The following is a 16,177-nucleotide window of genomic DNA, read 5'->3' as shown; positions in this document are numbered from 1 at the left end:
GAGCTCTGGAGTTTGAGACCAGCCTGGGCAACATGGCAGAACCCTGTGTATTAGTCTGTTTTTACAGTGCTGATAAAGACATACCTGAGACTGGGAAGAAAAGTTTAATTGGACTTAGAGTTCCACATGGCTGGGGGGCCTCACAATCATGGTGGGAGGTGAAAGGCATTTCTTACATGGTGGCAGCAAGAGAAAAAATGAGGAAGCAAAAGTGGAAACTCCTGATAAACCCATCAGATCTCCCGGACTTATTCACTATCATGAGAACAGCATGGGAAAGACTGGCCCCTATGATTCAATTATCCCCCTGGGTCCCTCTCACAACATTTGGGAATTCTGGGACATACAATTCAAGTTGAGATTTGAGTGGGGACACAGCCAAACCATATCACCTACTTCTACAAAAACTACAAAAATATTAGCTGGTTGTGGTGGTGCATGCCTGTAGTCCCAGCTACTTGCAGGGCTGAGGTGGGAGGAGGCTGAGGTTGAGGCTGCAGTAGCCGAGATCACGCCACTGTACACCAGCCTGGGTGACAGAGCAAGACCTTCTCTCAAAAAAACAAAACAAAACAAAACAAAACAAGAATACAGTCATGCCCATTCATTGAGTTACAGTCTATGTCTCCTTTTGCACTACAATGACAGAGTTTAGCTGTGACAAGAAGTCTACGGTACTTACTATCTGGCCCTTTACAGAAAATGTTTTTTGACCATTGTTCTTGGCTCACAAATGCTGAGACAACATGTGAAAAGCACCATTATAGAAAATATTTCTAAGGTATAACTATCAATGTTATTGTTTTTTTTTTGAGACAAGTTCTCACTCCTATCACCCAGGCTGAAATGTAGTGGTGTGATCATGGCTCACTGTAGCCTCCACCTCCCAGGCTCAGGTGATCCTCCCACCTCAGCCTCCTGAGTAGCTGGGACTACAGGTGCGCACCACCACACTAGGCTGATTTTTGTAGTTTTTGTAGAGACAGGGTTTTGTCACCATGTCGCCTCCCTTCCCCTGCCCTCCCCGTGTCCCCTGTGAGTGGTGCTGGCACTCCAACTCCTGAGCTCAAGCAATCTGCCTCCCTCTGCCTCCCAAAGTGCTGGGATTACAGGCATGAGCCATTCTGCCAGTCAGTCAGCTCTTTGAAACAAAATAACGTAAAGGCAGCTGTATCCACACACATCACATTTATAAGAAATCTATCTTGAGGTGTAAATGGCTTTTCTTCTGAAGCCGAAATTCCTACTCACACAACTCTGAGCATTGCCCCTGAGTCTGGGGTCAGATTTGTGTTCCCAGAGCATCAAAGGTGTTCGTAAGCAAGTGCACATGTCATTTGGTAACAGACATCCAACAGAGTTGAGAAAGCTTTATATATAAATTATATTTTATCAATTCTTGATAAGAATCTTCAGCAAAATGACCTATGACCATTTTATGACTGTTGTTCAAAGAACTGAATGTGATGTGACTTAGAAAAGTACTAACACTCATTTCAAATTTACCCCTTGGCCTCAGCAGGATACCAGCCAGAACTCAGCCATGTGTGGTGCCAAGTGGAGTTGAAAACTGCACAGTGTCTTCTTGTTCCAGCCCTTGAGGTTGCTAAGGTCAAGGGGTGGGCATGGGAACATGCCAGTCATAAGGTGATTCTCCATCAGCTCTACACCTCCCCTTCTATACTCTGCTATGTGGTGCCAGGTCTCAGCAGACCTCATTTCTGCTTTTCCAGCTGGCTTCTGGAAGGTTATGCCCATAGGGTCCATGAGGGGAACACCAGAAGGCAGGAGGAGGGAGAAGGGACTGGCTCCTGCCTGCTGGCTGTTTCTTTCAGCAGTGCCACAGCAATGACTCTTCATCACTCTGACAAAATCAGCTGGCTCCAGTCTCCAGCATTTTTTTTTTTTTTTGAGACAGAGTTTCACTCTGTTGCCCAGGCTGCAGTGCAGTGGTGTGCTTGGCTCACTACAACCTCCACCTCCCGGGTTCAAGAAATTCTCATGCCTCAGCCTCCTGAGTACATACAGGAGTATGGCAACATGCCCACTAACTTTTGTATTTTTAGTGGAGACTAGGTTTCACCATATTGTCCAGGCTGGTCTCGAACTCCTGACCTCAAGTGATCCACCCACTTCAACCTCCGAAAGTGCTGGGATTACAGCACAAATCTGACCCCAGACTCAGGGGCAATGCTCAGAGTTGTGTGAGTAGGCATTTCGGCTTCAAAAGAAGGGCTGGGCAACATGGTGAGAACCCCTCTCTACAAAAAATGCAAAAATTAGCTGGGCATGGTGGCATATATCTGTGGTCCCAGCTACTTGGGAGAGAGGCTGAGGTGGGAGGATACCTGGAACCTGGGAGGTGGAGGTTGCAGTGAGCTGAGATTGTGCCACTGCACTCCAGCCTGGGCAAAAGAGCGAGACCCTGTCTGAAATTTAAATAATAATAATAATAATTTATTACGTATTTTCAAGTAGCTAAATGAAAGGATTTTGAATGTTCTCAACACAAAGTAATAATAAATGTTTGAGGTGATGAATATGCTAATTATCCTGTTTTGATCACTACACATTGTATATATCCAAATATCACTATGTACCCCCATAAGTATGTATAATCATTATGTGTCAACTAAAATAGTTTTTTTTTTTTTTTTTTTTTTTTGAGACGGAGTCTCGCTGTGCTCCCAGGCTGGAGTGCAGTGGCGTGATCTCAGCTCACTGCAAGCTCCGCCTCCCGGGTTCACGCCATTCTCCCGCCTCAGCCTCCCAAGTAGCTGAGACTACAGGCGCCCGCCACCACGCCCGGCTAGTTTTTTGTATTTTTAGTAGAGACGGGGTTTCACCATGTTAGCCAGGATAGTCTCGATCTCCTGACCTCGTGATCCACCCGCCTCGGCCTCCCAAAGTGCTGGGATTACAGGCGTGAGCCACCGCGCCCGGCCTAAAATAGTTAAAAAATATATTAAAAGAGGGAAAGGCGGAACGCTTCCTGAGAGCAAGGACCTCCTTTGTCGAGGTCAGGGCTGTGTCTTCAGCAACAAAACACTATCTGGGACTCAGTAGATGCTTAAGAAATAGGGATCGATTGACAGAGCTCCCAAGAGTTCCACGAGGGTTCCCTAGGGCTCTCAGGTTCTTGTATGTCGGAGGGAGAGGTCTTCCCCTTAGTCTCCTCGGCTGGAAGGAGAGGGTGTGGGGCAACAACCGCCCCTTCCTCTATCTCCCTCGCCCCCTCCTTCCCCATGGCCCCCTCCCCCGTCCTTCTACCTTTCTCCTTCCCAGCCCTTCCCGGTTCTCCCTCGACCCTTCACGGCTCCTCTTCCCGTCGCCCCTCTTGCCTTCGCCACCTACCCCTGCACTTCCTCCCACTCTCGCCCCGCCCCTTCTTCCTCCCTTCCCCCGCCCTCCCCGCGCCCCTTGCGAGTGGCGCTGGCACCAGAGCGCAGGGGCCAGACGCCCGGCGCGGGAGGAGGATGGCGCTAGCGGTGCTGCGCTTGGCGCTGCTGCTCCTGGCAGTTACCTTCGCAGGTAGCGCTCGGAGCGGTCCTGGAGAGCGGGGACCTCTGGAGAAAAGCGGGAGAGGGAGTCACGCCGGCGGCGGCCCCTGCCCGGCTCTGGGAGGCCTCGGCGACGGTACCCGCGCGGCCGTTACGGGCGGTTCCCCAGAGGACCTGCCAGGTGGAGGAGCGCGAATTGGGGGGTGTGGTTAGTTCTTGCTTGGATTTCACTCCCAGCTCCAAGGACGCCTGCTATCTAGAGCGCTTTCTCTGTTAAAGTAGATTTTCAGGTGCCCAAGATGAGGAGTTGGGTTTTTATGTATGGCCCCACAGGAGGAGATGCGCAGGAATGAGGAATTGTGGATGCTTACGAGAAAGGGGCTTTAGTCCACACCTCTCTTAAAATGGAGTTAAAATGCTCACATCTTGCATTAAATTTTATATTTGTTACCCCGAGCTGCAAAGGAAAAGAATATCATGAACTATTAATTAAGGGTTACTTCCTTGGCCAGCTGCGGTGGCTTGGGCCGGTAGTCCCAGTTACTCCGGAGGCTGAGGCGGGAGGCTCGCTTGAGACCAGGAATTGAAGCTGCAGTGCGCTAGCGCGACTTTTATTCCGTAGCTTCAAAGTCCTTTCTCAACCAAACCTAATGGGAACAGAACCAAATGTTATTTCTGTGTGCTTGTGGGGAGAGGTGCCATAAAAAACTGAATATCCTTTCTGGAGGAAGTGGGCTGGGGACAGTTTAAAGAAGGTAGGATTTAGAGGGGAAAATAGAAGATGTGACCTGGATAAATCCCAAACTGGATTTTAAAACATTCTTATGAAGCTGGATGTGGTGACTCACGCCTCGAATTCCAGCACTTTGGGAGGCCTAGGCAGGAAGATCGCTTGAGCCCAGGAGGTCAAGACCAGCCTGGGCAACATAGCAAGATCTCATTAAAAAAAAAAAATCCTCATGAACAATACCTTACCTTGATCCCATACTGTAAAATGTCTATGCTTTCTTCTTACAGGCCCTCTGTTCCGTCGATTTTCAAAATATAAAACGGTAAGTAGGAAACCACTTGTACTATTTCTACCAATACAGTGAAGCCCAAAACCGTCTGGGAGGGAGGCTGGCTCTCAGGTCTGACCTGCCACTTTTGAAACCATTGAGGACTGCGTTTGAAACCAGGTTGTCACACAGCCCTTTTGATTCAGATAAAAGTGTAAATTTTAGTTGAAAACAGCCCAGTCTTTGTTTCTGTTAATATTTCCTTTAAAGATTCAAAAGGTCCTTAGAAAAATAGTTATGCCTTGTACTAGATATTTTATGTACTTTATCAAATTAAATTGTGAGGATGTAAAAGGAGACCAACCAAATGAGAACAAGCAAAGGCTGTGTTTTTCAGGGCTTGTTATAGCAAGAGAGTCAGCCACTGTCACCTGCATTTGAATAGGGACTCGAGTCAAAGAGAGGAGTGCGAAAACTATAGTGGAAAAAAGAAATGGCTTCAGGTATGGCCTGATTGGAGGCTGTTGGCACAGGGAAGCTGCAGGTGAGCTAGCTAGAAGCAGGACATTCTATGATATGGGTTAGGGGTGCGTATTTGGTTTTCTCTGGTTGTGCTAAGTTGGAATCAAGGACAGAAATTATGGAAGCTGTCAGTTAGTAATCAAGTCTTAACCATTTTGCGGCTGGGCATGGTGGCTGACACCTGTAATCCCAGCACTTTGGGAGGCCGAGGTGGGCAGATCACGAGGTCAGGACATCAAGACCATCCTGGCTAACATGGTGAAACCCCGTCTGTACTAAAAATGCAAAAAATTAGCCAGGCATCATGGCACGTGCCTGTAATCCCAGCTACTGGGGAGGCTGAGGCAGGAGAATCACTTGAACCCAGGAGGCAAAAGTTGCAGTGAGCTGAGATCACACCACTGCACTCTAGCCTGGATGACAGAGTGAGACTCCATCTCAAAAAAAAAAAAAAAGTCCTAGCCATTTTGGGCTGATTGTTAAAGGGGTTATTATCTGGCTTCCTGGGCTGTCACTAGAGATAGCAGTCTGATTTCCTTCAAGTCTGACTTATAGCCGGCTGGCCCCCTGGCTTGGTTATTCTAAATAATGATTTGAGTTCCTGGGCAGGATGCTGCAGGTTGTGGGTCAGAGTTCTGCTTTATATAAGGTCTAGTCATTGTCTGTTTATTTGGTCTCTCAATTCTCACAATGATGTTGTAAGATAGACATTATCTGACATATGAGGATGTTGACTTCAGTAGGTTAACTCTGAGCATTCAGCTCGGAGTAGACTTCTTCCAGGAAACCTTCCCACGCAATTCCCTTCCTCCAAAGTAGAGATGTAGATATATATATCCACACACACTTTCTCTCTGCTTACCTATACTGCATCATCATCACCATCATAACAATAAATACTTAGATACCTGCGTGCCATACCAGTGTTCTAAATGCTTCATATATAATAACTAATTTCATCTTTCACAGTACTGTGAGGTAGGGATCGTTATTTCATTATTATCCCGTTGGTCAAGGTCACATGGAAGTGGTGGAGCTATGCTTCTCATCCAGGCAGTCTGACTCCAGATCCAGTGCTTTTCTCTACCCCGTCACAGCATTAGATTGTAATTGCCTGTTTGCCTATGTCCTCCAGGAAACTATGCCTGTTGTCAGGTATAGTGTCTTATTTGCTATTTGGTGCTCAGTCTTCAGCATCTCATGGATGCCCAATAACACTGTTAGTCAGTGATTCGGTTTGCTTGGGTTTGGTTTTCTTTTAGAAAATGGGAGTTATGGTACCTTCGTTTTAAGGCTGGGATTAGGGTAAAGTGAGTGAATTCCTACATGTAGAATTTAAGAAGGCATTCACACTCAGGAGGCAATGCAAGTGCTGCAGGACCTGCTGTCTTTATTTATTTATTTTTTTTGAGACAGAGTCTTGCTTTGTCATCCAGGCTGGAGTGCAGTGGTGAGATCTCTGCTCACTGCAACCTCTGCCTCCTGGGTTCAAGTGATTCTCCTGCATCAGTCTACCAAGTAGCTGAGACTACAGGCATATGCCACCCCGTCTGGCTAATTTTTTTGTATTTTTAGTAGAGACGGGGTTTCACCATGTTGGCCAGACTGGCCTCGAACTCCTGACCTCACAGGATCCACCCACCTTGGCCTTCCAAAGTGTTGGGATTATAGGCATGAGCCACCGCTCCCGGCCTGGACCTGCTGTCTTTTGACAGGATTGTTAAAAGGATGACTCACACAAGAGATCTTTGGTTTGGCTGGCTTTTGTGCAGTGGTGTTTACAACTAATTGATCACAACCACAGATTTCTCTGTTCCTTTTTCATTCCACTGCTTCACTTGACCAGTCTTAAGAAAAAAGAGAGAGAGAGAGAGAGATTGATCTTTGGTTTTTCTTCCTTATTTCCATTGCCACTGCTCTAATTTAGGGCCCCCATTATCTCTCACCTAGATTAGCATAGTGGCTTTTCAATGGGTTTTCCCCAGCCTTTTGGTATCTTCACTTTCCAGTTCCTGCTACACACTGCTGCTCCAATTAGTCTCTAAAATCTTGACTGAATGTAGCATGTCTCTGTGCAGAATCTTCAAGGACTTCTCATTGCCCACAGAGAAAGTCTAACCTCATCAACGCAGCCTACTTTTCTACCTGTACCTTCTGGTGTTTTCTCATAGTATATCCTCCTCTATTGTTAGTGCTATACTTTTTTTTTTTTTTGAGATGGAGTTTCATTCTTGTTGCCAGGGTGGAGTGCAGTAGCACAATTTTGGCTCACTGTAACCTCCATCTCCTGAGTTCCAGCGATTCTCGTGTCTTAGCCTCCCAAGTAGCCGGGATTACAGGTGTGCAACACCATGCCTGGCTAATTTCTGTATCTTTAGTAGAGATTGGGTTTCACCATGTTGACTAGGCTGGTCTCAAACTCCTGACCTCAGGTCATTCCCCTCCCAAAGTGCTGGGATTACAGGCGTGAGCCACCGTGCCCAGCCTGATTACTGTAGTTTTATAGTAAGTTTCAAAATGAGAAAGTGTGAATCCTCCAACCTTTTTTTCTTATTCAAGAATGTTTTGGCTACTTGGAGTCCCTTATATTTCTATCTGAATTTTAAGATCAATTAGTCAGTTTCTGCTGCAAAAAAAGACAGCTAAGGCCGGGCGCGGTGGCTCAAGCCTGTAATCCCAGCACTTTGGGAGGCCGAGATGGGTGGATCACGAGGTCAGGAGATCGAGACCATCCTGGCTAACATGGTGAAACCCCGTCTCTACTAAAAAATACAAAAAAAAAAAAAACAAAACAACAAACTAGCCGGGCGAGGTTGCGGGCGCCTGTAGTCCCAGCTACTCGGGAGGCTGAGGCAGGAGAATGGCATGGACCCAGGAGGCGGAGCTTGCAGTAAGCTGAGATCCAGCCACTGCACTCCAGCCTGGGAGACAGAGCGAGACTCCGTCTCAAAAAAAAAAAAAAAAAAAAAAAAAAAGACAGCTAAGATTTTGATGGGGAGTCCATTGAACTTATATATCTATTTGGAGAGTATTGTCATCTTAAAAGTGTTAAATCTGCTGATCCATGAACATGGGATGTCTTTCTATGTATTTAGGCCTTTAATTTCTTTCAACAATGCTTTATAGTTTTCAGTATACATGTCTTACACTTTGTAAATATTTATTCTTAATTTTTTTTTTTTTTTGAGACAGTCTCACTCTGTTGCCCAGGCTGGATGCAATGGTGTGATCTCGGTTCACTGCAACCTCCGCCTCCTGGGTTCGAGTGATTTTCCTGCCTCAGCCTCCTGAGTAGCTGGGATTACAAGCACATGCCACCACTCCCAGCTAATTTTTGTATTTTTAGTAGAGACAGGGTTTCACCATGTTGGTCAGGCTGGTCTCAAACTCCTGACCTTGTGATCTGCCCGCCTTGGCCTCCCCAAGTGCTGGGATTACAGGAATGAGCCACCACGCCTGGCCTTTCTAGATGTTTTATTCTTTTTTTTTTTTTTTGAGACAGTGTCTCACTCTGTTACCCAGGCTGGAGTGCAGTGGAGCCATCTCGACTCACTGCAACCTCCGCCTCACAGGTTCAAGTGATTCTCCTGACTCAGCCTCCCAAGTGGCTGGATTACAGGCTCCCGCCACCATGCCCAGCTACTTTGTGTGTGTGTGTGTGTGTGTGTGTGTGTGTGTGTGTGTATATATATATATTTATTTTTTTTTTTGAGATGGAGTCTTACTCTGTCACCCAGGCTGGAGTGCAATGGTATGATCTCGGCTCACTGCAACCTCCACCTCCTGGGTTCAAGCGATTCTCCTGCCTCAGCCTCCTGAGTAGTTGGGATTACAGGCACCCACCACCATGCCCAGCTAATTTTTGTATTTTTAGTAAAGATGGGGTTTCACCAGGCTGGCCAGGCTGGTCTTGAATTCCTGACCTCGGGTATCTGCCCACCTCAGCCTCCCAAAGTGCTGGGATTACAGCTGTGAGCCACTGTGCCTGGCCTATATTTTTTTAGTAGAGACAGGGTTTCACCATGTTGGCCAGGCTGATCTTGAACTCCTAACCTCAGGTGATCCTCGGCCTCCCAAAGTGCTGGGATTAAGGGTGTGAGCCACCACACCTGGCCCTAGAGATGTTTTATTCTTTTTGATGCTATTGTAAGTGGAATTGTTTTCTTAGTTTTATTTTCAGATTGTTCATTGTTAGTGTATAGAAGTAAAATTGAGTTTTATATATTGATCTTGTATCTTTCAACCTTGTTGAACTTGCTTATTAGTCCTTTTTCTTTTTTCCAAGACTGAGTCTCGCTCTGTGGCTCATGCTAGAGTGCAATAGTATGATCATAACTTAATATAACCTTGAACTCCTGGGCTGCAGTGATCCTTCTTCCTCATCCTCCTGAGAAGCTAGGACTACACACACAGGTCACCACACATGGCTAATTTTTAATTTTTTGTAGAGATGGGGTCTTGCTATGTTGCCCAGGCTGGCCTTGAACTCCTGGCCTCAAGTCATCCTCCTACCTCAGCCTCCCAAAGTACATATAATTATATAAGCCACCATACCTGGCCTTGTTTATTAGTAATTATTGGGGGGGTGTGTGTGTGTGTGTATGTGTGTGTGTGTGTGTGTGTGTGAATTTCTTAGGAATTTCTATATAACAAGATTGTGTCATCTTTGTTGCTTGTTTGTTTTTTGAGACAGAGTCTTACTCTTTCGCCAGGCTGGAGGGCAGTGGTGCAATCTCAGCTCACTACAACCTCCGTTTCCCGGGTTCAAGCAATTCTCCTGCCTCAGCCTCTCAAGTAGCTGAGATTACAGGTGATTGCCACCACGCCTGGCAAATTTTTGTATTTTTAGTAGAGGCAGGGTTTCACCATGTTGGCCAGGCTCATCTCAAACTCCTAGCCTCAAGTGATCTGCCTGCCTCGGCCTCCCAAAGTGCTGGGATTACAGGCATGAGCCACTGTGCCCAGCCCTGTGTCATCTTTGAATAGAGATAGTTTTACTTCTTCCTTTCCCATCTGGGTGCATTTTATTTATTTTTCTTGGATAATTGTCCTGGCAAGAAACTTTGGTACAGTGTTGAATAGAAGAGGTGAAAATGGACATTCTTGTGTTTTTATTTCTGATTTTAGGGAAAAGCATTGAGTCCTTTACCACTGAGTAGAATGTTTGCTGTAGGTTATTTATGGATGCCTTTTATTTTATTTTTGTTTTTGTTTTTTCTATGGATGCCTTTTATAAGGTTGAGGAAGTTCTCTTCTGTTCCTAGTTCGTTGAGTACTGTGTTTTTTGTTTGTTTGTTTGTTTTTTGTTTGTTTGTTTTGAGACAGAGTTTCACTCTTGTGCCCTAGGCTGGAGTGCAATGGAGGGATCTTGGCTCACTGCAACCTCTGCCTGCTGTGTTCAAGCGATTCTCCTGTGTCAACCTTTTTTTTTTTTTTTTTTTAAATCATAAAAGAGTTTTGGAGATTCCTTTAAACTGTTAACTCCAATGCCAACCACTTCTCTTGCCACTGTGCCTTTGCTTGATCAATTTTATTTCTTTGCGGTAGACATTCTCCCAGCCTTCTATATTAAATTTTACCCATTCTTCAAGACCAGCATGTGTATTTCTTGATTGCCTTATTCCATCCTAAATTCCTTATAGTCAGGATCCAACTTTTCTTTGTCTTTGTGTCTGCCATAACATCTGTAAATGAGTGACTATACCAGTAAACGATATAAGAAACTTTCAGGAGGAAAGCTTTAGAGCAGCGGTCCCCAACCTTTTTGGGACCAGGGACCAGTTTGTGGAAGACAATTTTTCCATGCACTGAGGCATGGAGTGGGGTGGGCAGAGATGGTCTGGGATGAAACTCCGACCATCAGGCATTAGTTAGGAGTCTCTGCAGGGTGCGGTGGCTCACGCCTGTAATCCCAGCACTTTGGGAGGCCGAGGCCGGCAGATCACAAGGTCAGGAGTTTGAGACCATCCTGGCCAACATAGTGAAACCCAGTCTCTACTAAGAATACAAAAGTTAACTGGGCGTGGTGGTGGGTGCCTTTAATCCTACCCATTTGGGTGGCTGAGGCAGGAGAACTGCCTGAACTCGGGAGGCGGAAATTGCAGTGAGCCTAGATGGCATCACTGCACTCTAGCCTGGGCAACAGAATGAGACTTTGTCAAAAAAAAAAAAAAAGGGCCGGGTGCGGTGGTTCATGCCTGTAATCCCAGCACTTTGGGAGGCTGAGGCAGGTGGATCACCTGAGGTCAGAAGTTTGAGACCAGCCTGGCTAACATGGTGAAACTCCATTTCTACTAAAAATACAAAAAATTAGCTGGGCATGGTGACATGCGCCTGTAATACTAGCTGCTGGGGAGGCTGAGGCAGGAGAATTGCTTGAACCTGGGAGGCGGAAGTTGCAGTGAGCCGAAATGGCGCCATTGCACTCCAGCTTGGGCAACAAGAGCAAAACTCCATCTCGAAAAAAAAAAATAATAGCCTCATAAGGAGTGCACAACCTAGATTCCTCGCATGCCCATGTCACAATAGGGTTCGTACTCCTATGAGAATCTAATGCCATCGCTGACCTGACAGGAGGCGGAGCTCAGTTGATAATGCTCACTGGCCAGCCACTTCCCTCCTGCTAACAGGAGGCCCAGTTCCTAACAGGCCACGGACTGGTACCAGTTTGTGGCCTGATGGTTGGAAACCCCTGCTCTAGAGTATAAAGGTCAGAGAATTGCTTAAAATTTTAGCATATCCTTCTATAAGAATTATTTTTATTTTAATTTGTAATTTTTTTGAGACAGTTTTGCTCTTGTTGTTTAGGCTGGAGTGAAGTAGTGCAATCTCGGTTCACTGCAACCTCTGCCTCCCAGGTTCAAACGATTCTTCTGTCTGAGCCTCTCGAGTTGCTGGGATTACAGGCGTGTGCCACCATACCCGGCAAATTTTTGTATTTTTACTAGAGACGGGGTTTTACTATGTTGACCAGGCTGGTCTCAAACTCCTGACCTCAAGTGATCCACCTGCCTCAGCCTCCCTAAGTGCTGGGATTACAGACATGAGCCACCATGCTCCGCCCTTCTATAAGAATTAAAATGACATTAAGGAATAATAAATGTGCAGTGGCTCTCTTCCAGAGGGTGGAGAGGAAGTTTTGGGGCAATGTTTGCCCAGATTCAACTCTCTTCCTGTAGTTAGTATCTTGTGGGATGAAATTTGGAGCCTCCATAGATGATGAACCTGTTTTGAACATTTTTCCTTTGGCACAAATTTGCTTCAATTCTGAATCTCCTGCTTTCTTTAATGTTTTTGGTTAAATGTCAGTGCCTTAAAAGTTCAGATTGAGGCCGGGCGCGGTGGCTCAAGCCTGTAATCCCAGCACTTTGGGAGGCCGAGACGGGCGGATCACGAGGTCAGGAGATCAAGACCATCCTGGCTAACACAGTGAAACCTCGTCTCTACTAAAAATACAAAAACTTAGCCGGGCGAGGTGGCAGGCGCCTGTAGTCCCAGCTACTCGGGAGGCTGAGGCAGGAGAATGGCGTGAACCCGGGAGGCGGAGCTTGCAGTGAGCTGAGATCCGGCCACTGCACTCCAGCCTGGGTGACAGAGCGAGACTCCGTCTCAAAAAAAAAAAAAAAAAAAAAAAAAAGTTCAGATTGAAAGATTAGATTCCTGATTTTGTCTTGGCATTCAGGCAAGGGATTAAGGTGGAATTTAATAGAACATCCACATGGACATTGTAGTGAAGTGCAAATTATGAAGCTAGACAATAAAAAAGTAGGTATGGTGGCGTGTCTCAGACTTTCATTTAAAAATCAGCCAGATTGAAGCCTCTGAGGTCCTTTTAATTTTAATTTTTAAATTTTTTTTATTTTTTAGATGGGGTTTTGCTCTCATTGCTTAGGTTGGAGAGTTGGAGTGCAATGGCGTGATCTTGGCTCACCGCATCCTCTGCCTCCCAGGTTCATTTGATTCTCCTGCCTCAGTCTCGATCTCTTGAGTTCATGATCTGCCCACCTTGGCCTCCCAAAGTGCTGGGATTACAGGCATGCACCACCATGCCCAGTTAATTTTGTATTTTTTAGTAGAGATGGAGTTTCTCCATGTTGGTCAGACTGGTCTCGAACTCCCAACCTCGGGTGATCTGCCCACCTTGGCCTCCCAAAGTGTTGGGATTACAGGCATGAGCTACCACACCCGGCCGGGGTCCTTTTTTTACATAGTTTGTATTGAACCATCACACCAACATTGTATCTGATTTTAGCATTAGAAAATTTTTTTTTGCCAGTTGCAGTGGCTCACGCCTGTAATCCTTGCACTTTGGGAGGCCAAGGTGGGTGGATGACGTCAGAAGTTCGAGACCAGCCTGGCCAACATGGTGAAACCCTGTCTCTACTAAAAATACAAAAATTAGCTGGGCATGGAGGCACACTCCTGTAATCCCAGCTACTTGGGAGGCTGAGGCAGGAGAATCACTTGAACCCAGGAGGCGGAGGTTGCAGTGAGCTGAGATTGTGCCGTTGCACACCAGCCTGGGAGACAGGGTGAGACTCTGTCTCAAAAAAAATTTTTTTTCTGGAAAATAAAAATATTTTTATTGAATGATTCTAGGAAATCTAAGGAGATCTGGGACATTTTCTTCTCTGAACTATTTTATGAGTGTATCTCAAGTCATTCTTGAATTTCTCTGTCCCTTTCTTTTTTCCAGCCATTCTGCGCTCGGTATCAATTACCAGGATGTCCCAGGGACTTTAACCCTGTGTGTGGCACTGACATGATCACTTACCCCAATGAATGTACTCTGTGCATGAAAATCAGGTAACATGATTTTACAGCTGTAGACTAGCCAAGTATTCTTCATTTCTTTTTCTTTTTCTTTCTTTCTTTTTTTTTTGACAGAGTCTCGCTCTGTCACCCAGGCTGGAGTGCAGTGGTGCCGTCTTGGTTCACTGCAAACTCTGCCTCCTGGGTTCAAGCAATTCTCATGCCTCAGCCTCCAAAGTAGCTGGGATTATAGGCACCCGCCACCGCGCCTGGCTAATTTTTTATTTTTAGTAGAGACAGAGTTTCACCATGTTGGCCAGGCTGGTTTCGAACTCCTGATCTCAAGTGATCCACCCGCCTCGGTCTCCCAAAGTGCTGGGATTACAGGCGTGAGCCACCACGCCCAGACTCTTCATTTCTTTTGTTGAATTTTGATTACTTAGGAGGTAGTGACTATTTTCTTGGATGTAAGAATCAAAAGTGATAATGGTAGTTCTCAGTTTTCAGGGTGATGGTTAAAGAGATGCAAAATCCTCAGTGCATTTTTCAGATCAAGTTAAACAATGAGATGTGTGATTAGTCAACTATAGGCCAGGTAATCAAATTATGTTATTGCCCACTAATGTGAAATTTCCTAAAATTAAGAGTCTATTTAATAGTTAAACTCCGTGAAGTATTAAATTTTATTTTTAATTCAAAGGGCATGTGTAGGTGATCTGCACACCCTGTACTACTAGTCAGGAAGTGCGACTTACTGACTCTGCTTAGTAGAATGCTAAGTAATGATACTTGATATGCTTCATGTAGCACACTTGACCAGGTGACTGCAACTACTCCTTCAGGTATGCAGCTTTGTACGTAGCAGGGATTCATTATTTGACCTCAGTTGGTCTTCTCTGTTTCTTTTTTTTTTTTGAGACTGAGTCTCACTTATCGCCTGACTCACTTCAATCCCTGCCTCCCAGGTTCAAGCTATTCTCCTGCCTCAGCCTCCAGAGTAGCTGGGATTACAGGCATGCGTCATTACACCCAGCTAATTTTTTTTTTTTTTTTTTTTTTTTTTGAGATGGAATTTCGCTCTTGTTGCCCAGGCTGGAGTCCATTGGCAAGATCTTGGCTCACTACAACTTCCGCCTCCTGGGTTCAAGCGATTCTTCTGACTCAGCCTCCCAAGTAGCTGGGGTTACAGGCATGTGCCACCACACCTGGCTAATTTTTGTATTTTTAGTAGAGATGGGGATTCACCATGTTGGCCAGGCTGGTCTCGAACTCCTGACCTCCAGTGATCCGCCCACCTCGGCCTCCCAAAGTGCTGGGATTACAGGCATGAGCCACCATGCCCAGCTCTCTGAGTGATTCTTTGGGGTTAATGTCCTGTGCCCTAGGGTTAGGGAAAAAATGGCAGACTGGTGACTTCCACCCTCTTTGTTTCCTAGATTTAGCTTAAAAAATGATTAAGTAAGTGTAGCCATGGAAGGAATCTAATGTATATCTGTATGGGTCTTCTTAACACAAATAATGAGACAGTTTCAGTATGGTAGGTAATAAATGTGTTTCTATGATTGTTCAATTTGCAGGGAAAGTGGTCAAAATATTAAAATCTTCCGACGTGGACCCTGCTGATGGAGCAGTTTACAGAACAGAAGATGGAGAGACCACCTTCACTGGCAGACTAGATAAATTGCGTTTCCCCTTTTTCTCTTTTCCTGTATTTCTTTACATAAAATTTGTTAACACACATCTTCTGAGAGCAGGTATGGAAGACAGCCATGTGTAGTGATGGATAATTTAAAGAAAAAAAGAATCCTTGTTTCTTGGCTTTTGCTCCTAGAGTTAAGCTTGCTGCCCAGATAACTTGTGCATTGCTTTATTTAGTTGAAATAAAATCAGCATTGAATTCAGTTCCTACTGTGCTCTGTTGAAAATATCATTCTCATTGCAGAGGAGGTATCCTTTAAGAGTTTTTCAGCTGGGTCTGAAAATTAAATGGACATAAGACAGATCAACAGGAGGAAAGCATACAGACTTATTTAATACAAGTTTCACTTGGCATGGGAGCCTTCATAAAGAAATAAACACTTGGCCGGGCATGGTGGCTCACGCCTGTAATCCCAGCACTTTGGGAGGCCGAGGCGGGCAGATCATGAACTCAAGATATCGAGACCATCCTGGCCAACATGGTGAAACCCTGTCTCTACTAAAAATACAAAAATTAGCTGGACATGGTGGCACGTGCCTGTAGTCCCAGCTACTTGGGAGGCTGAGGCAGGAGAATCGCTTGAACCTGGGAGGCAAGGGTTGCAGTGAGCTGAAATCGCACCACTGCACTCCAGCCTGGGCAACAGAGCGAGACTCCATCTCGAAAGAAAGAAAAAGAAATAAACACTCAAAGACACAGAGTTGAAC

General features: G+C 45.6%; 1 protein-coding gene across 1 annotated transcript; it reads left to right on the top strand.

Moving 5' to 3' along the window:
• Positions 1–3,400: 3,400 nt before the first annotated feature.
• LOC116274176 (serine protease inhibitor Kazal-type 2) lies at positions 3,401–15,672 on the top strand. Its single transcript, XM_031664473.1, has 4 exons — positions 3,401–3,531; positions 4,518–4,552; positions 13,716–13,825; positions 15,349–15,672. The coding sequence occupies exons 1-4, from the start codon at positions 3,477–3,479 to the stop codon at positions 15,392–15,394; spliced, it is 246 nt and encodes an 81-aa protein (XP_031520333.1). The 5' UTR covers positions 3,401–3,476; the 3' UTR covers positions 15,395–15,672.
• Positions 15,673–16,177: the final 505 nt, after the last annotated feature.

Source organism: Papio anubis, chromosome 3 (assembly GCF_008728515.1).
Source record: "Papio anubis isolate 15944 chromosome 3, Panubis1.0, whole genome shotgun sequence".
NCBI classification, from domain to species: domain Eukaryota; kingdom Metazoa; phylum Chordata; class Mammalia; order Primates; family Cercopithecidae; genus Papio; species Papio anubis.
The sequence above is the reverse complement of the archived record's forward strand: the minus strand, read 5'-3'. Positions and strand labels throughout refer to the sequence as shown.